Below are 25,508 nucleotides of genomic sequence, written 5' to 3'. Positions count from 1 at the left end.
TCCCCTTTCTGGGAAACGCTCATCCTGTGCAGAGTCAGTCTCCATCAAAAAATTGCGCCCCAGTTATATTAGACTACAGAAGACTGCTATCCTAATGCACTGTGAGAACCTAGAAAATCCTAGAGAAAAAAATTGGGAGACCCAGATGTGGGAGCCCCTATATTGCGGTCAACTGGGCAAGGACTGAAAGCTACGTTCTTTATTGTTTGACAGCAAAAGGTGAAAAAAATCCTTTAGTTTTAGATTTTAGGGCTTTGAAAAACAAATGTAATAATGTTTGAAATATTTTCAGTTTCGTAACACAGCTTCCTATAATGCTTTTTAAAAAATATATAATTAGAAGGTGTTTTAAAAAAAAAAAAAAAAAGGGATTTTATAGAATACTAGGTAAATAAATCCTAGCGGGATGAAAGATAATTTTATGTCTATATCTATCTTTATTGCTGCAGTTTACACTATCTTTGGGTGCAAACCTAGGGATTAATGCAACTTTCTTGTTAAGAATGTGATCTAAATATTTTATCTGTTTGTGGTGCCATTATTCTGCGCTAATGTTTAGATTTTAAGCACATGTCTGTATAATAAAATAGAAAAGGGATACATAATATATATCTACATATGAACAAAATGATGCATCTTGGTGTTCAAAATATGAATTCTCCTATAAGAAAACTGTATGGATTCACATTGTTCTGAATTGTGAGTGTGTGAAGAAGACGTTTAAAAAGAGACTTGGTACAGTTCTATATGCCCTACGTTCGGACATGAACATAGAACAGAGCCAGATTAAGGGGTCTACAGGTTGAGTATCCCTTATCAAAAGTTCAAAATCCCACATTTTTGGGTCCCCTACTGAGATAATGAAATATATATTATATATTATGTGTATGTATATATAATATAATATAATATATGTATGTATGTATATGTGTCATTATCTCAGTATGTGAACAAAAAATGTGTGATTTTTGGATAAGGGATACTCAACCTGTATTTACTAAGCCCTGGATGGAGGTAAATCGGACAGAGAGAAAGTAGCAGCCAATCAGCTCCTAGCTGCCATGTCACAGATTGGGTTTGAAAAATGACAGGAGCTGATTGGCTGGTACTTTATCTCTGTCCACTTTACCTCCATCCAGGGCTTAGTAAATAGACCCCTTAGATACCATACGGCCCTAGGTATGAAGCGGGTTTGGCCCCATATTATCGGGTTACATACTATTTACCGGGATCCCGACAGCCGGCAAATTGATTGCATCCCCTCTTATCCTCTCTTGATTACCTATTAGATAATCTGGTTTTACATTAGTCATCTGCATCAGATCTTGTAAAATTCAAATGTTGTAATGGTAACAAATAACAGATTTGCACCAACAGCTAAAGACTGCTGTTATTTTATTTTTATTTTTTTCCAGTTGGTTTAAAGTGCGTTTTCCTTTATATTAGAGAGAGAAGCATTAGAAATAAGTTTTCCCAATGTATCCTTGCTTATACTTTCCAACAATAGAAAAGAAAGAATCGGGACAAAATGAAACCCTGTACACCCACCATTTAAACCATCCATGCTCCTTATTCATATAAGTGCAGCCCCAGTCTGCTGAAGTTCCATCCCAGGCATGGTTGGTCATATATCCCCTTTTTTTTTTTTTTTTTAAGCTTCAAGAATTGAGGTTTGTGTGAATGGTTTTTAGATCTCCTACCTATATGCTGTCCCAGGAATAAGCAACGTTTGTGTTTGGACTGTTTGACTGCTGATAGTTTGGTCACTGAAAAATATTTCATTTCCATAATCCACATTACATTATCTGAGGCTTTCAGCCATCAGATCAGCCGTGTAATGTAAATATTAAGGCCCGAAAAAACGTAGGTGCATTTAGGGTCATGGAATGGCTTTGTTTTCAGTAGGACATTAACGTGTACATTGTTATGGTAATGTAGCTAGAGAAGTGAATGGAGGTATTTCTGAGAGTGCTCATTCCACTTTTGGTGTGTGTGTGTGTGTGTGTGTGTGTGTGTGTGTGTGTGTGTGTGTGTGTGTGTGTTTTTATTTTATTTTTTTGAGGTGAAGTTCCTCATAATATCATAATAAAGGTTGAAGACGAGTCCTAAGAGGGGGGTAAAGTGGGTACAAAATGTCAGGCTCTGTACCCCTACTGGCTAATTAATGCCCTCCCCTAGAACTGAGCCTGACCAATCTCTCGGAGAACCTGCACGCAGAGATCTTAGTTTTGCGAAGTCCATACACTGAAGTGAATTGTTGTGTATAGAACTGGTCTGTTGTATGAAAGAACATTAATGATTAATCAAAACTGTGGCATCTCCATTGCTATAGTGGCAAAATGAAACCTGTGCGTGTGGTGCAGGATATTGTGTTCTTTCACTCCTAATGGCTCATCGTTGTGTGATGAGGGACAGGATTTGCTTCTGGTTGTCCACATAGTTTATAATTGGGAGCCACCAGCACTGGTTTTGCCTATTACATTGACCATAAATAATTTTAATTGGCCCTAGATCACCAATCCACCCCAAGTTACCTAGGCGCACAGTTTGAGAACCACTGGTATTAAGCCAAGATATTGTGGGACTGATTCTGAGGTTGGAGAAAAACAACAAAAGAAAGTAACCTTGCACCTTGGCTAAACCATGTTGCGCTGCATGGTGGGGGTAATGGGGTTTAAAATGTGCAAAAAAATTTAGATTTGAGAGGGGTGTGGCGCACAACTCAAATTGAGATTGCAATGCAGAAGTAAAACTGTTCCGCATGTGTGGGCTACATGGAAAAGCCACCAGTATTTACCCTACATGCCAAAACAATAAATGTATTTGCAACCCTTGCATTGCAACATAGTGTGTTCCAGATACAAAGTTATTTGCTACTTTTTGCTTTACTCCCACTTAGGGATGGCCATCTGTGAAATTCAATTGATGGTACCATTGGTGGTTAACCTCGATGGTATAAAACCATTTGCAAGAGAACCATCAATGGTTTCACCCACCGATGGCCATCCCTGCTTTACTATTCACTGGGCTGTGGGGCAATCAGAGCCTGGGGGTGGGGCATCAGGGGGTGGAGCTGGGCTCCATGTCCCATCACCTTGTAGGACCCCCCCCCCCCCCCCCCCCCGAACCATCGGATGGTTCTGTACTATAGATGGAAGGAACCCAACTGGTTCTCCCCCATTATGGTAAAAATATTCATCATTGGGCATAGACCATTAACATCGATGGTCGATGGCCATTCCTACTCCCACCTCAGAATTAGGCTCCCTGTGTGTGTGTGTGTGTGTGTGTGTGTGTGTGTGTGTGTGTTATTTGTAGTATATAAAACTTTTGAAACCTTATTATGCTTGGTTAGTGCAAATCTGTTATTAGTTACTAAGGAGCCCACTGATCGTAACTAGGTCGATGTAAAACTGGATCCACAAGAATGCCTTTTACGTGTAGTTGGATTTGACATTTTGAACACTAAGAAGTGTCTGATGCATGTAGATATATATTAACCCTTTATTTTATTTTACAGGCAATGTTCAAACATTGAACAACATTTTCAGTGGACCATGAACTAAGGAGAAAATGTATGTACAAACAGATAAGTATGTATTGATTTGATAGTGTCAATTTATCTGATATGCTGTGCATGCAACACATAGATTTTAACCACAATGCACTGGGCTCAGCCATCTTGTTTCAGTAAAGGAAACCTTCTTATTACAACCTAACAGCACCCCACAGATGTCGGCCATCAACCCACTCTGCTTTCCACTGTGCCCAATCAGTTAGATTGGCCCTGATTGGTTTTAGATTGGGATTTGGTAGTTGAGAACCCATATGCAGAGTAATGTCTGGAAGAAAATTAAGCATATGCTCTGTGTTTTTAAAATTGCCTTTATGAAACTGTTTAGGTTTTTTAAAGCAAATCAAATAATCAATCTAGTGGTTCTCGAACTCTGTCTTCAGGACCCCCAAACAGTTCACATTTTCTACGTCACCCTGCAGGAGCACAGGTATACTCCTTACTCACTGGCTCATTTTCCAGGTCACCCTGCAGGAGCACAGGTGTACTCATTACTCACTGACACATTTCCCAGGTCATCCTGCAGGAGCACAGGTGCACTCATTACTGACAGATTTTAATAGGTCCACAGGTGGAGCTACTTAATGTCACTTATCATTTTGTGATGAGACCTGGATAACATGAACTGGTTGGAGTCCTAAGGACTGGGTGCCTAATTCAGAGTTGTGCAATTCAGCAGCAAGCTTGTTAGCAGTTGGGCAAAACCACGTGAACTGGGGGGCGGGGCGGGGCGCAGATATAACATGTGCAGAGAGAGTTAGATTTGGGTGGGGTGTGTTCAATCTGAAATCATGTAGCTCCGCCCCCTTTTCATGACCGAGATCTGGCACTGTCACAGGAGGGGGAGAGTACAGTGCAAGCTTCTATTGAAAAGTCTCTGTCAAAATGGCCGCCCCCTCAGAGGAGACAGTTATTAAAGATACTACAGGAGCCTCCTCTAGTATCTTTAATAACTATCTCCTCTGAGGCTGTGGCCATTTTTGGAGTGACGTTTACAATAGAAGCTTGCAGCGTCCGCTCCCCCTCCTTTGACAGTGCCAGAAGAACTCTGTAATATGGGTGGAGCAACGCGGCGGGCGGACGGCGGCATGAGCGGCTCGGGCCCTCTCCTCTCTGTCAGAGGCCGGGCCCGGGACATCTGTACCTGCAGCACCCCCCTGATGGCGGGCCTGGACGGGGCACATAACAAGCACGGAGATGGATCATTGGGTCAACAGTAACTAGGTTGACAGTCATTAGGTCGACCACTATTGGTCGACAGTGACTGGGTCAACACCTGAAATAGGTCGGCTTGGTCATTAGGTCTACATGGGAAAAGGTCGACACAAGTTTGTTTGTTTTTTTTGTAATTTTTATTGGTGTCGTTTTCTTCGTAATGAGACAAGGAACCCCAATTAGTGCACAGTGAACCCTCACATGGCTTGCTTCGCTCGCCATGCTTCGGGCAAGGTGCCTCGCTCCGCTACAGGTTCCCATTTTTCCACGTGGATCGTAAAGTATGAAAAAGTGAAAAAAAAAACAACTCGTGTCGAGCTTTGCCATGTTGTCCTAGTGACCATGTCAACCACTAGTGGGTCGACATAATGAGTGTCGACATAAAGACCAGATACCAACAGGCAGCCAATGACTGTAATTTGTGTGTCTAAATATCTTGTATTAAAATATGCTAAGATGGTATAATTGGATTTCAGTCATTTTATGGATCTATATGAAGTGTGTGTAAATATATATCCATATAAGTGTGTACAAAAGAGGGATGTGGTCTTGGAACATGGTGCGTGGCATCTTGGTATGGGTACATGGCCATGCACCGTGCCCTGTGTATTTGTTATGCTGGGGGTATGACCAGCGCTACTCAAAGCTCCAGGGCTGCCCCCAGTCCATCTACCTAATGTTTGGATTCAGCATTCATAGAAACAAAGAATTTGCTGTCAGATAAGAACCACTTGGCCCACCTAGTCATGTCCATCCATCCATTCATTCATGCACACAGCATTCGTTCACATTCATTCACTGGAGCCTGCAGGTGGATTGGCGGGACAGTGCCGGAAAAGTGGGACTGCCCCACCGAATCCAGGTTGCTTGGGAGGTCTGCGTATAAAATACAGAAAAACCCCTCGGCACACTGCTGTGAGCCAGTGAATCTCTATTAAATAGGTTTGCAATGATATTATAAGCCACTTGTCACTTCAAGGTCTTCCTGCTAATACACTGGAGCTAACTCTACATGTTGAGAGTGCCCATATTCATGCGTTTTTAAATATAAAGCAATAACTTTCCCGGAGATGCTCTAGGAGCCTCCAAAATGTTGATTTTAAAGACCAACACTCTGTCAGCTACTGTTCCCATACATGCCTCACCAAAGGCAATACAGTGACTTAATTACTGTTTGTTAAACTCAATCAATTTGTGTGTATACGGCAGGTGCTTAAAAGTGAGGTGTAACCTAGAAAATATACAGTCTGCAATGCTACCTACAGAAGTGCTGTGTTTCTATATATTCCGTGTGTATATAGGCAGGGTCTTAGTGAGGCATGTATATATATGGGATTGCAGTATATGTCATCTGTATAGTAATTAAGCACATGATGATGATGATGATGATCTGTCTAAATATAAATACCATATTGATGCACTGTACATGTGATAGGGGCCCCCGGTACTGATTGGTCAGTGTTTAAAGCTCCATGAAAACTGTGTATGTCTAGCGAAGGTGAAATACAGGCCATTGTAAAAGGAATTCCGTTATCTAAGATCTTGCCACTGGGATGACTTGACTGTAGATTAGTGAAAGAATTCAGAGTTGCAATGACATTCCAGTCACCAGCAGGAACATTGATTTTAAAGGTCACAGCAATGAGAGGTAAGAAAGTGGTGTGTCATGACCTCTTATTTTGATTTGGCAGGAGAGCGAATCTTAGGGTTACCACCTCATCCCTTTAATTCTGGACACATTAATTACACAGGTTCTGTGGTTTATTAAAACCAGGCGAAATGGAGCCTTGAAGTCAGCCAGCCACCGAACCTGTGTAATCTGTGTCCACTGTCCAGAATTAAAGAGATGAGGTGGTAACCCTAGCGAATCTTGATGTCGTTTCTGCAGAAGCAAACAAGCGCACATGTTCATCCGTGGTCTTGCTGCACCAGGTAGCGGACAGTCTAAAGCTGGGTACACAATAGACGACGGGCAAATTATGCAATGTTATCAACGATTTCACTTAAACTCCCAGTCAAACAATATAGTGCATACACACTGTGCAATCTTACTAACGACCGAATGCTATATATTGTGTATCATTAGGTTGTTTGGTCCTTAGCGATATATCGGGTGTATATGTAGATAGTGCATACACACTGAACGATGTGCTAAACATCGTTAACAGCATCCTCAGATTGAGCAGCATGTAGGGCCAACCAAAAGACGAGACAACCACTCACAGAATGCAATAGTGCGTACACACTGGACGATTTATCATTACGATTCGTCGCTGAACGACCGTGTCCAAAAGATTGTCTAGCATGTACCCAACTTTATAGGGATACTATATGTAATTCAAGTTTACAGTCTGGATCCTGACTCCTAGAGGAGGGGGATGGGCCCCCGGGTAATGGGCCGCTTGTACATAACTGTGAATGATGCGTTTTACACTGCACAGTTTGCCGGGTTGAACCAGTGTTCAATCCTGTAAAACTACCAGAGTTGGAATACCGGGTCACTCGACCCATATTATTCCAACTCGAGTTTTTTACACCAACCAGCAACACTGGTTATGCACGCTCATATGCAATAACCCGTGTTATATGCTGGCAGTGTACAGTAAAAGGGGTATTACATGGTTTGAATCCCTTGTAAGGGTTCCCTGTTCTACTGTAGATGATGTAATTGTAAATGAGGAGAATGGCATAGGCAAACGCAGGGGGAGTTTCCGGTTGCCTGGAAACCCCCCTCCTCTTGGCAAGTGGCTCAAATTATGACAACAATAGCAATGGTAAATAATACAATTACTAGAACTGCCGCCACATCATAGTGTAAGGGACAGAGCAGAGCTGCTGCACATGTCCAGTGGTGGCAGCTACTTCTGCCAAGTTATGTTAGGTGGGTCTGAGCCCTCAATCAGTGCACTGGACCAGAGAGTAGCTACAAGAAAGAAAAGACAGGAGCCTTACCATCAGGTGGGAGAATGTGCGCTTAGAGAGTGCAGTACTGGTTCTATTATGTTTGTTATTTATTTATTATAGTATGTTTAACTTTTCCTGACCACTTATCTTATTTATATTATTTAAATATTTGATACAGCCTATTGTGTAGGCCATCTATAGTATTAAATATTAATACTGTATTCCATACATTATCCAATGTAAAAATAGACCAATATTTACATTAATGTCCAGGGTTGTTACTAGGTTCTTCTGGCGCTCCCCGAGACTCCCGCACTTGCTCCAATGTTCAGCAGAGTGGGAGACTGTGGATTGCATTTGGAAACCCCCCTGTAGAAATCTTGCGTTTGCCACTGAATGGTGTTTCATATGTGTAACAAAATAATGGAGAACATCCTTTCTGATTGTTCCTACTGTGTAAGGATAGTATAATCCTTTTGTAAACGATGTGTTTAACTATAAACCACAGTACACATGTCAATAAGGCGAGAAGCTGATTATATAGTATAGTGAGTGCGTGAATTCGTTCTTATCTTTGTAAATGTTATCCTAACATCCTTGATGATAAGGAACTTCCCGCCTCTAGCTAACATACCGTATTTAATGTGCAAACATTGACAGTTAGCTCCTATATCAGACTATGAAAATACAGTTTTTCATAGCTGTAATATTGTATATGAATTCCAATGACTTGTTATTATGCTTAGAACATTAACGCATTTAGCATTTGTATAGTAATTACTAAGCAGTCCTATACACAGCGTCACAAGTGCAAATCCGACTGGCCAAGGTTCTTACACCGTTTTTTACAAGTCGTCTTTCTCTCTAGTAGTAATATGAAAATGTTATATATTTAGGTGGCAAAAATAAAATTTCCTTTTATTTGAGGATGTTGTAGATGATGCATAATTGAATGCAGATTGCTGTTAATTAGTCACATTGCCATAGTGGCAACAAATGTGGCTATAAACCAGTTTGCTAAGTTGTATGTATCTATGTGACAGCACTGTCCTGAGAGATGATTTCATAATGGTCATCAGTATCCAGGACATTGTGGGCCCCATAGCAACATTTTGATGGGGCCCCTGTCCCAATGCTTCTAGAGACCCTTCTCTGCAGCAGTTGTTAATTTTCTGCCCTATAATAGTGCCCTAGTTCATTTCACATTATTATGCATAGTGCTCCCCGTTCATATTGTGCCTCATTGCAGTGCCCCGGTTCATATTATATAACCTTAAAATGCCCTCCAGTTAATTTTATGCCACACAACTATGAGCAGGTCCAGGGGCATACCTAGATATAGTGCAGGCCCCAAGGAAAAAGTTTGAAAGGACCTCTACGTACCACCCAATGGCAAAAAATGTATATAACACATGTAACTTTGACAGGCAAGGAGGCCCCTCTCCGCTCTGGGCCCCATAGCAGCTGCACTGCCTGCACCTATGGTAGCTACGCCATTGTCTGTATCTGTGCACATTTACACCACACCATGGGGTAAATTTACTGAGGTGGGAGTTTTCATGGTGACCAATCAGATTCTACTTAACATTTATCTAGCTGCCTCTAGAGAATAATAGAATCTGATTGGTTGCTTGAGCAACTTCACCAGTTCTAAAAAACTCCCCTCTAAGTAAATTTACCCCCTAACCATGGGGCAAGACATTGGTCTGAAAACAGGCATATCTTACCCTGCAATTCCATTGATAGGACTTTACAAAACGTTGCTTACATCCAAATGCCACGTAACTGCCTTCAGCTACAAGTGGAAATGTATTTGACAGTTTCTTATGTAGGGCAGCATATTCCGTTGCGCTTTACAATTGGAATTCCAGTAACAGTACAACACTGGGTAATAACCTACAGACCTAGAGGTAGGAAATGCAATGGAGTACATGCATATCTGTATCACCCGTGATTGCATGCTCTCTGCTTCACAGCATTCGCAGAGCAAAGGTACCTGTAAAGTTATCAGGATGAAAGATCTTCAAGGTCTAGGCCTACAATCAAAAGGCCGACACCACATAGTCGACGTGCATTAGATTGACAGTGACAAAAGGTCGACATGTTGAAAGGTTGGCATGAGAAAGGTCAACACAAAAATGGACACTAGGGGGAGCATTAGGGTTAAGCTGCTGCAGTGGATGGTTATTGGGGTTAGAGAGGGGACGGTTAGGGTTATGCATTAGAGGGAGAGTTAGGCTGCAGGAGGGGTTGGTTTGGTTTAGGTACTAGGGCTGAGAGTTGAGGTGCGATTTGGGGTAAAAATAAGATTTTACTCACCGGTAAATCTATTTCTCGTAGTCTGTAGTGGATGCTGGGGACTCCGTAAGGACCATGGGGAATAGCGGCTCCGCAGGAGACTGGGCACAGCTAAGAAAGAATTAGGACTACCTGGTGTGCACTGGCTCCTCCCACTATGACCCTCCTCCAGACTTCAGTAAGGATACTGTGCCCGGAAGAGCGTACACAATAAGGAAAGGATTTTGAATCCCGGGTAAGACTCATATCAGCCACACCAATCACACCGTACAACTCGTGATATTATACCCAGTTAACAGTATGAACATAACAGAGCCTCTCAACAGATGGCTCAACAATAACCCTTTTAGTTAACAATAACTATATACAAGTATTGCAGACAGTCCGCACTTGGGACGGGCGCCCAGCATCCACTACGGACTACGAGAAATAGATTTACCGGTGAGTAAAATCTTATTTTCTCTAACGTCCTAGTGGATGCTGGGAACTCCGAAAGGACCATGGGGATTATACCAAAGCTCCCAAACGGGCGGGAGAGTGCGGATGACTCTGCAGCACCGAATGAGAGAACTCAAGGTCCTCCTCAGCCAGGGTATCAAATTTGTAGAATTTTGCAAACGTGTTTGCCCCTGACCAAGTAGCAGCTCGGCAAAGTTGTAAAGCAGAGACCCCTCGGGCAGCCGCCCAAGAAGAGCCCACTTTCCTCGTGGAATGGGCTTTTACAGATTTAGGCTGCGGCAGGCCAGCCACAGAATGCGCAAGCTGAATTGTGCTACAAATCCAGCGAGCAATAGTCTGCTTTGAAGCAGGAGCACCCATCTTGTTTGGTGCATACAGGATAAATAGCGAGTCAGTCTTCCTGACTCCAGCCATCCTGGAAACATACATTTTCAAGGCCCTGACTACGTCCAGTAACTTGGAGTCCTCCAAGTCCCTAGTAGCCGCAGGCACCACGATAGGTTGGTTCAAGTGAAAAGCTGATACCACCTTAGGAAGAATTTGGGGACGAGTCCTCAATTCTGCCCTATCCATATGGAAAATCAAATAGGGGCTTTTTCATGACAAAGCCGCCAATTCTGACACCCGCCTTGCCGAAGCCAAGGCCAAAAGCATGACCACTTTCCACGTGAGATATTTTAAATCCACGGTTTTGAGTGGCTCAAACCAATGTGACTTTAGGAAACCCAACACCACGTTGAGGTCCCACGGTGCCACTGGGGGCACAAAAGGAGGCTGAATATGCAGCACTCCCTTGACAAATGTCTGAACTTCAGGCAGTGAAGCCAGTTCTTTTTGGAAGAAAATCGACAGAGCCGAAATCTGGACCTTAATGGACCCCAATTTTAGGCCCATAGTCACCCCTGACTGTAGGAAGTGCAGAAATTGACCTAGCTGGAATTCCTCCGTTGGGGCCTTCCTGGCCTCACACCACGCAACATATTTTCGCCATATGCGGTGATAATGTTGTACGGTTACATCTTTCCTAGCTTTAATAAGCGTAGGAATGACTTCCTCCGGAATACCCTTTTCTTTTAGGATCCGGCGTTCAACCGCCATGCCGTCAAACGCAGCCGCGGTTAGTCTGGGAACAGACAGGGCCCCTGCAGCAGCAGGTCCTGTCGGAGCGGCAGAGGCCATGGGTCCTCTGAGATCATTTCTTGAAGTTCCGGGTACCAAGCTCTTCTTGGCCAATCCGGAACAATGAGTATAGTTCTTACGCCTCTTCTCCTTATTATCCTCAGTACCTTGGGTATGAGAGGAAGAGGAGGGAACACATAAACCGACCGGTACACCCACAGTGTCACTAGAGCGTCCACAGCTATCGCCTGAGGGTCTCTTGACCTGGCGCAATATTTTTCCAGCTTTTTGTTTAAGCGGGACGCCATCATGTCCACCTGTGGCCTTTCCCAACGGTTTACAATCAGTTGGAAGACTTCTGGATGAAGTCCCCACTCTCCCGGGTGGAGGTCGTGCCTGCTGAGGAAGTCTGCTTCCCAGTTGTCCACTCCCGGAATGAACACTGCTGACAGTGCTAACACGTGATTTTCCGCCCATCGGAGAATCCTTGTGGCTTCTGCCATCGCCGTCCTGTTTCTTGTGCCGCCCTGTCGATTTACATGGGCGACAGCCGTGATGTTGTCTGACTGGATCAGAACCGGACGGTTTTGAAGCAGGGGCTTTGCTTGACTTAGGGCATTGTAAATGGCCCTCAGTTCCAGAACATTTATGTGTAGGGAAGTCTCCTGACTCGACCAAAGTCCTTGGAAATTTCTTCCCCGAGTGACTGCCCCCCAGCCCCGAAGGCTGGCATCCGTGGTCACCAGGACCCAGTCCTGTATGCCGAATCTGCGGCCCTCTCTGAGGTGAGCACTCTGCAGCCACCACAGCAGAGACACCCTGGCCTTTGGAGACAGGGTTATCAACCCCGATGCATTTGAAGATGCGATCCGGACCATTGGTCCATCAGGTCCCACTGAAAAGTTCTGGCATGGAACCTGCCGAATGGAATCGCTTCGTAGGAAGCTACCATCTTTCCCAGGACTCGCGTGCAATGATGCACCGACACCTGTTTTGGTTTCAGGAGGCCTCTCACTAGAGACGACAGCTCCTCGGCTTTCTCCTCTGGGAGAAACACTTTTTTCTGGACCGTGTCCAGAATCATCCCTAGGAACAGTATACGTGTCGCCGGAACCAGCTGAGACTTTGGAATATTCAGAATCCAACCGTGCTGGTGTAGCATCTCCTGAGATAATGCTACGCCGACCAACAACTGCTCTCTGGACCTTGCCCTTATCAGGAGATTGTCCAAGTATGGGACAATTAAAACTCCCTTTTTTCGAAGGAGTATCATCATTTCGGCCATTACCTTGGTAAATACCCTCGGTGCCGTGGACAGGCCGAACGGCAACGTCTGGAATTGGTAATGACAATCCTGTACCACAAATCTGAGGTACTCCTGGTGAGGATGGTAAATGGGGACATGCAGGTAAGCATCCTTGATGTCCAGAGATACCATGTAATCTCCCTCTTCCAGGCTTACAATAACCGCCCTGAGCGATTCCATCTTGAACTTGAATTTTCTTAAATATGTGTTCAAGGATTTCAAATTTAAAATGGGTCTCACCGAACCGTCCGGTTTCGGTACCACAAACATTGTGGAATAGTAACCCCGTCCTTGTTGAAGTAGGGGCACCTTGACTATCACCTGCTGGGAATACAGCTTGTGAATTGCCTCTAACACAGCCTCCCTTTCTGAAGGAGTCGTTGGTAAGGCAGATTTGAGGAAACGGCGGGGGGGGGGGGATGTCTCGAATTCCAGCCTGTACCCCTGAGATACTACTTGAAGGATCCAGGGATCTACCTGTGAGCGAGCCCACTGATTGCTGAAGTTTTTGAGACGGCCCCCCACCGTACCTGGCTCCGCCTGCTGAGCCCCAGCGTCATGCGGCGGACTTAGCAGAAGAAGCGGGGGAGGACTTTTGTTCCTGGGAAGTGGCTGTATGCTGCAGCTTTTTTCCCCTACCTCTGCCTCTGGGCAGAAAGGACGCGCCTCTACCCCGTCTGCTCTTTTGGGGGCGAAAGGACTGCACCTGATAATACGGTGCTCTCTTTGGTTGTGAGGGGACATGTGGCAAAAATGCTGACTTCCCAGCTGTTGCTGTGGACACTAAGTCTGAAAGACCATCCCCGAACAACTCCTCACCCTTATAAGGCAAAACTTCCATGTGCCTTTTGGAATCTGCATCCCCTGTCCACTGCCGGGTCCATAACCCTCTCCTGGCACAAATGGACAGTGCACTTATTTTTGATGCCAGCCGGCAAATATCCCTCTGTGCATCTCTTATGTAAAAGACAGCGTCCTTAATATGCTCTACGTTTAGCAATATAGTGTCCCTGTCTAGGGTGTCAATGTTCTCTGACAGGGAGTCTGACCATGCAGCTGCCGCACTGCATATCCATGCTGAGGCAATAGCTGGTCTCAGTATAATACCAGTGTGTGTGTATATATAGCTTTTTGGAGAGCCTCCTGCTTTCTGTCAGCAGGTTCCTTTAGGGCGGCCGTATCTTGGGACGGCAGTGCCACCTTTTTTGATAAGCGCGTAAGTTTTTGTGGTACCTGGGGTCACTTCAGAAATGTGTAAAACATTTTTCATTGCCTCAATCATATAACGAGTGGCCCTATTGGACATTTCATTAGTCTCTTCGTCGTCGACACTGGTATCGGTATCCGTGTCGACATCTGTGTCTGCCACCTGAGGTAGCGGGCGTTTTAGAGCCCCTGATGACTTTTGAGACGTCTGGGCAGGCACGGGCTGAGAAGCCGGCTGCCCCACATTTGGCATGTCGTCAAATTTTTTATGTAAGGAGTCGACACTTTCGCGTAATTCCTTCCACAAGTCCATCCACTCCGGTGTCTGCCCCGCAGGGGGTGACAACACATTTATAGGCACCTGCTCCTCCTCCACATAAGTCTCCTCATCAAACATGTCGACACAGCCGTACCGACACACCGCACACACACAGGGAATGCTCTGACAGAAGACAGGACCCCACAAAGCCCTTTGGGGAGACAGAGAGAGAGTATGCCAGCACACACCAGAGCGCTATATAATACAGGGATTAATTAAATTATATCCCCTTATAGCTGCTATATATGTATTTTGCGCCTAAATTTAGTGCCCCCCCTCTCTTGTTTACCCTTTTCTGTAGTGTAGACTGCAGGGGAAAGCCAGGGAGCTTCCTTCCAGCGGAACTGTGAGGGAGAAATGGCGCCAGTGTGCTGAGGGAGATAGCTCCGCCCCTTTTTCGGCGGACTTTTCTCCCGCTTTTTTATGGATTCTGCCAGGGGTATTTATCACATATATAGCCTCTGGGGCTATATATTGTGATATATTTGCCAGCCAAGGTGTATTTATTGCTTCTCAGGGCGCCCCCCCCCAGCGCCCTGCACCCTCAGTGACCGGAGTGTGAAGTGTGTATGAGGAGCAATGGCGCACAGCTGCAGTGCTGTGCGCTACCTTGGTGAAGACTGATGTCTTCTGCCGCCGATTTTCCGGATTCTTCTTGCTTCTGGCTCTGTAAGGGGGCCGGCGGCGCGGCTCCAGGACCGAACACCAATGGCCGGTTCCATGCGGTCGATCCCTCTGGAGCTAATGGTGTCCAGTAGCCTAAGAAGCCCAAGCTACCACCAGTTAGGTAGGTTCGCTTCTTCTCCCCTTAGTCCCTCGCTGCAGTGAGTCTGTTGCCAGCAGATCTCACTGTAAAATAAAAAACCTAACATATACTTTCTTTCTAGGAGCTCAGGAGAGCCCCTAGTGTGCATCCAGCTCGGCCGGGCACAGGATTCTAACTGAAGTCTGGAGTAGGGTCATAGTGGGAGGAGCCAGTGCACACCAGGTAGTCCTAATTCTTTCTTAGCTGTGCCCAGTCTCCTGCGGAGCCGCTATTCCCCATGGTCCTTACGGAGTCCCCAGCATCCACTAGGACGTTAGAGAAATAACCAAAAAATTGACCATGTTCATGTTGACCGTTTGTACCCGTCATCCATAAGCACGGTCGACCACTCATCTGTTGACCTTTTGACCCCATTGACCATGTGGTGTTGACCTTTTAATGGTCTACGTAGATGCCATCTGTCTTTTAATTCACACTTGTCTTGCAAAATTGACTTGCGCTCAACTCTGCATCAGCCCCGTTATCTTAAGTTTACAATAGTGCTACTGCCACCCCACGATGGCATCTGCTAGCCGTGAGAAGCTAGACTTTTCCATGCTCTTTAAATTGACAAAGGCTACTCTCCCTATTAAGGTCTATGGGGAAGGCAATATAGAGCGCTAATAGTTTAACTCTTCTTAAATTGAGAATATAAGAGACAAACCAAATGCTGTGGAATTTGCTTATCTCTGCCTCATAAATAGACAATTTTTTATATTTTCCTCATTGTTTCCTGAAAGCTATGTATGAAACAGAGAGAGTACATGAAGCATTACATCACATTCCTCTTACCATGGTAAATTTATTATGTGGATTTTTTATTTTTTAATGGTAAACCTACTGTTTCTGGCTAAAGACCATGGGACTGATGCGGAATTGGTACATACTGGTATATACTCCAGTCTATCCTCAGTGCTGCTGTCCAGCTCATCTTCCACTCCAAATGTACTACGTCCTCTCTTACAAGCCCATCACTGGCTTCCCTTCCTTTTCAGAATCTAATTCAAGCTTCTCACACTCGCTTACAAAGCCCTCACCCACTCCTCTCCCATTTACATCTCTTACCTCACACTACCACCCATCCACTTCGCTCTGCTAATGCACGCCGACTCTCCTGTCTTCTGATTACTTCCTCCCACTCCTATCGCCAAGATTTTTCATGTGCTGCTCCAATTCTCTGGAATTCCCTACCCCTCCCCCTCAGACTCTCCACCTTTCTACAAAACTTCAAGCGGGCTCTCAAGACCCACTTCTTTACCAAACCCAGCCAAATCTCACCCTAACCCTCTGTCCCACGCTCGGTCTACCCCATCTGTGTCACCCCTGTATGTCTGCCCCTCCCCTTTAGAATGTAAGCGCTCACAAGCAGGGCTCTCTCCCCTCATGTGTTTATCCTTTTCTTACTTAAACCATCTTCGACTGCACCAAATCCCGCTCTGTTCTGCCACCCTGATACTTGTGTCCGTGTCATCTGCTGCTGTAGCTATGTTTATTTACCCTGTACTTGTCCTATATTGTCTTTAACTGTAAGTCACCGTTTTTCTGTTTTGATTATTCATTTATGTACTCTGTAATTGGGCGCTGTGGATCTCTGGTGGCGCCTTATAAATATAGGATGATGATAATAAATACCGTACTTGGGTCCCTATTCAGACGTATGTGTACACTGAAAAAGCCACAATGGTATGCATATCTGTGCCACTAGTATTTGTGTCATATTTGTGTCAGGCAGATTTTGTCTCTACACCCACCTGCACTTCTCCTCTATTACTCCTTCCTTTCTCTGCCCCTCAAGGTTCTGTCCATGCCCTCCTTCTCTTCTCACTGTATATCTCTTCCCTTGCCAACAATGATCACATTGACCGCTCTTCCCCTAATATATTCCCTTCTGTCCTGTGCTGCTTCATGCCTGTCACCCTTCTGCTCCTGGATGTCTGATAGCTTCCTGAAACTCAACTTTGGTTTTGGAACTGCTATGGTCTTTCCCCCAGCCAAGATGCCCTCTCCTCCATCTGCATCCATCTCTGTTTAGAATATCTTTCTCAAGTCTGAAGTCTGGATGCCATCTCTGACTCCTCCTTCCTCCATATTCCAGTCCCTTCCCCCAAACCTGCCATTTCCATCTCTGCAATATTTACTTATCAGAACCTTTCTTTTCTCGGAAGCTGAAAAAACTCATACGGACTACCTCATCAGATGTGGCTCTGTACGTTAATAGATCCTGCCCTTCTATAATATCATTTTGATGGCTGGTACATTTGGTAGATTTGATGTGTCCACTGTCCACTCCCACGTTTTAATTTGCCATATATATGATGCAATCTGGTAATTGTATTGTGGTTAACTGGGTGCTCTCTTTCATTGAGTATTTGTTAGAGAAGCACAGGGAACTAATATGCAGTCTACATTATTTTAGATATTAAAAATTATTTCTCTCCTGTTTTTTTTTTTTTTTCCTTTGGGTCCTTTGTGGATATTTTATGGCACATAAAAATGCTCAAAAAAAACCAAAGTATATTTTCATGAATTAGTTTGAAACTCTTTATAAATACACAATTTGCAATGATGCTGGTGGCACAATGGTTACCATGACTTTTTAACAACAGTTGCAGGGTTCAGTACAGACCAGTGTGGTATCTGCGCCAGACTTTATTACTACTGCTGTCTGTTCTACTCTAACATTCCAAAGATCTTTTAGTGTGTGTGTGTGTGTGTGTGTGTGTGTGTGTGTGTATATATGTGTGTATATATATATATATATATATATATATATATATATATATATATATATATGCAGAAATTAGTATTCGGCGCAGACATGAATGAATAAACATTCTATTTAGGGTGTTAATATGTTTAAATATAAATGATAATGCATGATCCATATTCTCCTGGAACGTCTGGTGGATTTCAGATTTGGGGGTGTTACAGGGGCAAGGAAATACTTAGCGCATCGTGTCGGCTTGACCCTGCCCTCTTCATGGATTTACTGAATTGTGCCATCAGGGGCCGTGGAATGACACCTAATGAATAAAAATAGAATTGGCTAGTATAGAATAATGTAAGGCTGTAAGAGATACCGGTTAGGTATCCTTTGCTATTGTTTAGCCAAAGATATAAAGATGGGGTTGTTCATTGTATTCACATTGGATATATTTATGTATTGGTGGATTTTAACTGAGAATTCCAAAACTTTATCTTGCTGGATAATGTTAGAAATGTAATATTATAGACTATAGGTTGGCATAGTCCGACCTACGTGAACCTAGTTAGCACACTGTGCAAAAGAATTTTAAAGACCCCCCCCCCCCAAATAAATAAATAAATAAATAAAAATATATATAGAAGTCCTGAAAATGACCTATGTAGCGTGTTAATCTCAGACTTTAATTGTATTTAGTGCACTAGGTGGCAGTACAGGCTAACAATTCCTCATTGTTTAGCCACAGGTTGTATGTTTACAAAAGGAAAGAGTGTGTATGTGTCTGTGTGTATATATAATAGTAATGTGACGAGCACTAACGTCACAAAATGGCCTCAGCACTGCAGTAGTTAAAGAACATTTCGCTCCTCCAAAAAGATAACCGTTCCTACTGCTTTCCTCTACTGTATACATGTTATCTGGAAGAGCCCCCTTAGTCAATAAGGCTTTACTAAACATTGAGAAAATAGATCATAATGTATGGAATGGTACAACTTCATTTGGATTCTATTGGTTACATATATCGGCGTGGAGGTCATTCCAAGCCTTCCTTCAAAGCATCAATTGCCATAGCTAAATTCCTGTTGTAAAGTCAACGTACCGATAACTGGTGATCCTTTCCTCATGGTTTCTACATCATTATCCAACATGGCCTCACTCTTCTGCCTTGCTCCTCCTATGCTTTCACCTAAGTGGTTTTGATTGGCTCATTCATGGGCACAGTCGGAACAGTGCTTTTGATTGTGTTCTCCTTTTTAATTTCCCTCCTGTCTCCGCATTAGTGTTTTTAAGGGGGAACAGGGGAGTGTTCCTCAGTTTAGCAGGGTCTGGTAAGTACAATACCTCACTAAGGGTCGATGAGCAATATACTTGTTTGGACTTTTTCCATTTGTCAGAAAAGCACTATAAAAATAGGTTAGGGTAATCTGGGCCTTTACATGCCCACTGGGCCCTTGCCACAAGCTTTTGCTGCCTAATGGATGATTTGCTTCATAGTTTTCAAGTGGTATTTTGACCACGAAGCCTCTATAATCCCCTCTAAGCATCAGAGGAGATTAGACCGCTCCTACATTTTAGTAGCAGAAGTACTGGAACCCTACGTAATGACTCTGGATCCGGACTGAAAGTCGACAAAAACTAGGTCGACAATGTCTAGGTCGACCACTATTGGTCGACAGTAACTAGGTCGACAGGGTGTCTAGGTCGACAGGGTCTTTATGTCGACATGTTCTAGGTCGACAGGTCAAAAGGTCGACATGAGTTTTTCACAATTTTTTTCTTTTTATGAACCTTTTCATACTTAATGATCCACGTGGACTACGATTGGAACGGTAACCTGTGCCGAGCGAAGCGGTAGCGGAGCGAAGGCACCATGCCCGAAGCATGGCGAGCGAACGCGGTGCACTAATTGGGGTTCCCGGTCACTCTACGAAGAAAACGACACTAAAATAACATGGAAAAACTCATGTCGACCTTTTGACCTGTCGACCTAGAACATGTCGACCTAGTTACTGTCGACCAATAGTGGTCGACCTAGTTACTGTCGACTTTCAATACCACACCCAATGACTCAAATGCCTGTGGTTTTAAGGAGTATCCAAAACCAAAGTGCTTGCATGAGAAAAGGTAGGCTTTAAAAAATAAACATTAAGAAGGTAAAAATTCCTTTTATGTAGCCTTGGCATGGATATGCACTATACAGTGTAAACATACTTGGAACTGGCGGCTACTTATACTCTTGGAATTTGGCCTTGTTAAAGGTCATCTTGACAGTGGTCTGAGAGCCTCCGTTTTAGGAGATGACAGAAGAGTATTCTATTTAAATTGTTTTGCTATTGAGTTTCTGCCATTGTTGAAGACTGTGATTTTAAAATTCCCTTGTGGTTTCATTTCTAGCTTGCAGAAGAATATGGCATGGATTTCTTTGAGACAAGTGCCTGCACGAATTATAATATAAAAGAGGTAAGAAAGCAGATGAGTATTATGTTCATTTCTGTACATTTTAATTTTACCGTTCCACTAATGTTCAAAATATGGAACTGGTTTGATTCATAGGGAAACCGGATACACTTTAAGGGCCACAAGTGGTGTTTGGTAACCTATAAAATGGCCGCACCGTGTTCAGTTATACAGGAAAAACCATCTAATTAATCACACTTGCCACTTCTCTCTGCTCCCTTCAGTCTCCCTCTCCTTGTGTACAGTGGGCCTCCTCCCCCAAAAAGGGTCAATTACCTCTGCACCCATACTAATACTCAGTGCCACGAAATACCCCACATGTACCCCAAAACTGCCTGCAGAGTTCCCCACATGCCAACCACCCCTTACTACTAATTCATTATTGGCCCCTGCCAATTAACAAAGATTGAACGTATTCAAACACTAATGGCTACTAATAACGAGTGAAGTCTTCCCAGATTGATGGCCACCTGTTAGTAAGCTTTAGGAAAATAACATCAATGCACGCTATAAAGTTATTTGCTCAAAAGTTGACTCATTCTACCCCTAAATTGAGATGAGAAGAACAACCCCACACCTAGTCCACCAATCACTATTAGGCCTGTGCAAAATCCGTGGCATACGTATGGGTTCTCATTGGCTGAATTAGCCAAAAAATTAGAAATGTGTTAATCCGATGTTTGACAAGTTTACATTATTATTGTTGTTAAAAAATGTAAATCTGATTTATTTTTTTTCCCATTGTTTTATTTTTAGAAAAATCCAATTTAAATAAAACAATCATGTAAACAAACCAAGTAAAACAATAATACTAAGTTCTTTTAAAATACTGTGACTTTACCATATTTAATTTAAATGACTTGAGACTCGCCATGAATCGTGGCATGGCGCAGCAAACTACACACATCACACAAACTGCAAAAGGAAAGAAGCAGCAATGATGGTAAAAGTTACAATAGTTGGCAGTTGTCTGATCTGTACATCTGAATAAACCTACACATTAGGTTTTTTGAACACCTTAAAAAGAAGCACAAATTTTGCAGCTCTGTCAGTACCCAAGTGGTTTCTCGGTTTCGACTGCACCAAGCCAAATGTTGAAAATATTCTGCCTACTGAAGCTGCCGCAGCGGTCAGCAATTGCTCTACTGCTACCATGATTGGTTCAGAAACTTCAGCTGGTAATGAACCAATGTGAATTTTCCACCAATCGATTGGTGTCACTGTTGACAATATTAGATGAGGTTGCTTTTGCATGGAACTTGACTAGTGTTGTAGAAGGGTATTTGAATGTGGATATTTTCTTTGGCAAACTTAAGAGCTTCTAACTTTTTTTTCTTCAGTTTCTGCAGTTAAACAACTACCACAGTAACTTGGGTCCATAAAGTAAGCGAGAAAATGTGCAGGTCCCAATACTTGATTATAGTGGTCCAAAAATGTCTTCATGCCAAGATTTATCAAGCATTGGAGAGTGATAAATTGCACTGTGATAAAGTATCAGCCAATCTGCTCCTAACTGCCATGTTATAGGCTGCGTTTGAAAAATGACAGGAGCTGATTGGTTGGTACTTTATCTCCATGCAATTTATCACTCTCCAAGGCTTGATAACTCTGGGCCTTAATTCCTTCAAACTATCCTCTACTTCTTTCCACACATATGCAGCATTGGAAAATTAAACCTTTTGATTTAAATAAAAAAAAAGTTTAAATCCTGATTTTAAATTGTTAAAGTTTATACTGTACCAGTGGTACCCAAACTTTCTTGCATCATGGTGCCCTAGAGAATCATAATTTTCTTTTCAGGGCAACCTGAAGGCCAAAAGTTTCTTATTGACAAATTTCAGCAAAAATTATTAAATGAATTAAACTCTGCTTTCCGGTCTTCCTAATGGTGTGTGCACACGGTGAGATATTTTCTTACGATTTTGACTATATAGTCAAAATCGTAAGAAAAGTTAGTGCAGATCGCAAGGTGAAAGTCACCTTGCGATCCTAATGCGATGCCGATGCGCAGTCGGCATCGCAAGCCTAGATAAACTGTTCAGGCAAGTCCATTTTGACTATCTCATAGAAAAGATAGTTAAAATTGACACTTAGCCAAAATCGCACAGTCAGTATCGCACAAGCACAGTCATTATGTGCTTGCGCTGCCGACCTATCCCCTGTCGCATAGGGAGAATCGGGGTTAGCCCGAATCTCACAAAGTGTATGCACCTTTAGATTGTTATGTGGTGAGGGACAGGGGTTCACTTTTGTTCACATTTTATGCTGGTTATAAGCCAGCACTGGTTTTGCCCATCAATCACATTGACCATATAAAAAAATGGGGGAGATTTATCAAAGCTCGGGAAGAGCGATGGTTGAGAGAGCCTAAGGTTGCAACGAATTAGCTCATCACTGTCATTATTCAAACATAGCCTGTAACATAACAGAAGCTGATTGGTTGGCACTTTGTCTATTCACTGTATCTCTATCCAAGCTTTGATACATTTCCCCCAAAGAAGCAGTCATAGTGGTAATACTGTACTTTAGCTAGTGTAATGAGTTTATATTCCAGCCAAGAAAGACAAAACGTCCATCCTTGCTTCTATAGTGTATTATATGGTATATTTTTATATCTCCATTTTCAAGACCATAATCTCACCGGTCAAACCCTGGGAGAGAGAGCGTATCAGCCAATCAGCACCTAACTGAAATTTTACCGCCTATGGCCCAGATTTATCAAGCCTTGGAGAGTGATAAATAGCACAGTGATAAAGTACCAACCAACCGGCTCCTAATTGCCATGTCACAGGCTGTGTTTGAAAAATGACAGTTAGGAGCTGATTGGTTTGTACTTCATCACCGTGTAATTTATCACTCTCCAAGGCTTGCTAAATCTAGGTCCATGTTTGAAAAAATGACAGTTGCTGATACAGTAGGTTGGTACTTTATCCCTCACCATGATACGGGCGGGATGCATCAAGCAGCAAAATGCGGCTAAACCACTGCTCACTTACCTCATATGCACCAAGTGGTGGGCAAAGCCATCTTTAGATGTCATTGCGCTGTAGATGCCTATGGGCTTCTTTAGCATTTCCTTGCTGAGAGGGATACAATCCTCTCCCCCCCGGCATCCCTGAGGTGCGTGCTTCACTAGATGCATGCATAGACGGGCTCTCGGGTTAATATACCGAGAAGTCCACACATCACAAAGGACATCTCTTACCGCTGTCCTTTGCTTAAGTGTTTATGCATTCAGCGTCGGTAAACACCGATATGCATGCAGTGAGTGGTGGGATGCTTGCAATGATTGATACATCCCACCCTACATCTCCGCAGAGTATATCTTCTGGTTGAGACATCTTAAAGGGTTATCTGTATGACAATAAGACATCCAAAGTGGATGTACATTAATGGTAGTAAATATAAGAACAATATTCTACTCAAAAATGTATGCATGGGGCCCTTGTATGGCTCACTTTCCACAGTGTAACCTTCATAGTGCACCCAAACATGGCTGCCTCATCTGGTACACTTGTGGATGGGATGAAAAATACATGGACCTGACTCTTTCGTTGCGACCCTACTCTTAGCATTAGGATGCTGAAATCGCCCCATTTTGTGTCCTCTCTTCTAGGGGTAGACTATTCCACCCAGTTTAATCCTATGCAGTCAGCCCAAGATGGCTGCCTCACTTGGTACCTGTGAGGGTGGGATACACAACCCGTGGAAGTTATTACCCAAATGCATACAGAAATCCTGCAGTATACTTATGTGCGCTCTAGGTTTTCTTTTATGTCTTTGTGGTTTGTCTATCACTGTATTACTTACACCTTCTGTATTATGTGCATTGTTTTTGATGTCTATAAAGCATCTCAAGTCCTTTTGGAGAAAGAGCACTATATAAATAAAATTATTATTAATAAGATTAAAATATCCTCAGATTGGTGCTACCTCAGCAACTACCAAGCAGCTGTATAGAGGGGTGTCTGTTCTCGTGTAGCATCTACTCTGTGATGGGTAGGTAATTTTTTAAATATAGGAGTCTATGTACGAAGCCATGGAGAGAGAGACATTGGACAGAGTACCAACCAACTAGATCCTAACTGTCTCACAGCCTGTAAAATGTCAGGGGCTGAGAGAGTACTTTCTCTCTCCAAGCTTTGATAAATCTCCCCTTTGTTGATTTAGTACTGGACCTCAAATCTATGGCACCCTTGCAGGTGCCCTGCGGTATTTGTATGGTTGTCTTTAAACTTATGTTCCAATCTGTGTTGTATCATCCACAGTCATTCACCAGACTGACGGAGCTGGTACTTCTGGCACATAAGAAGGAATTGGATGGCTTACGAATTGCAGCCAACGATGAACTGAATCTTGCCGACCTTGAAGAGGATGGCCATAAAGCTGATGGAATGGGAAACTCTAAATCTTGCTGGTGCTAGACAAGATCTACTGTGAAGTGGAGAGGTTCAGCTAAAACTGAAGTGTTTGCAGTGTTGTATTGTAAAAGCTCTCTGAGTTTTGACAGATGCCAAAATTCTTATTGCTCAAGGTCCTATTTACTAAACAAGACTAGAACCTTCTGATTCTCCTATAATTTACATTTTAGGTTGGATGCATTGTTTCCAACTCTTCTCAATACAATTTACAGGGACTCCGGTATGCATGTACTGTACTTCCATGGATGTTGTCCACAGAGCATTCACTAGATGGACATAGTGGACCAATGATGACCAATGGACATTTTAAGAATATATTTATATAGTAGTTTAAATGCCTTCACTAAATATGTGGTTCTGTGATATGACCTATACACAAAGAATAGATACTAAAAGTACATTATGCATAAAGAACAAGAATGGAATACTTCGCAGTTTGGTTTTTATTGTAAAACATTTCTAGGGACCTGGGGCAATTTAAGTGAGGTTGGTGTCCATGCGCAGTCTCCATGTAGGCTCCTTCCCCTTTCACCTGTGCAGTTGCAGAGAACACTCTACTGTGCAGGTCTTCAGCATCATGGCACCTTCGCCATGTTCCTGGTGGTGTCTCTATTGTGCATGTGTAAATCTCTGGGGGAGAAAGGAGGCAGTGGAATTTTCTTGACGATTTCTGCAGTGCCGGCACCGAGAGGTTAGAATAATATATGGGTGCAAGGTGTGT

General features: G+C 43.3%; 1 protein-coding gene across 3 annotated transcripts in view; it reads left to right on the top strand.

Annotated features, from left to right (window-relative positions):
- Positions 1-25,212, top strand: part of RAB15 (RAB15, member RAS oncogene family) — a 71,067-nt gene extending 45,855 nt beyond the window's left edge. For 2 of the 3 annotated variants that reach the window (XM_063947193.1, XM_063947192.1), the window contains exons 6-7: positions 20,304-20,369; positions 24,635-25,212. In XM_063947193.1, the coding sequence (XP_063803263.1) occupies positions 20,304-20,369; positions 24,635-24,790 (222 nt within the window). In that variant the 3' untranslated portion in view covers positions 24,791-25,212. Of the gene's footprint in view, positions 1-20,303; positions 20,370-21,706; positions 21,750-24,634 lie in introns of all 3 variants that reach the window. The other variant, XM_063947194.1, reaches the window with a different exon arrangement.
- Positions 25,213-25,508: the final 296 nt, after the last annotated feature.

Source organism: Pseudophryne corroboree, chromosome 12 (assembly GCF_028390025.1).
Source record: "Pseudophryne corroboree isolate aPseCor3 chromosome 12, aPseCor3.hap2, whole genome shotgun sequence".
Taxonomy (NCBI): domain Eukaryota; kingdom Metazoa; phylum Chordata; class Amphibia; order Anura; family Myobatrachidae; genus Pseudophryne; species Pseudophryne corroboree.
Note: the sequence above shows the minus strand (reverse complement) of the source record. Positions and strands in the feature narration are given on the sequence as shown.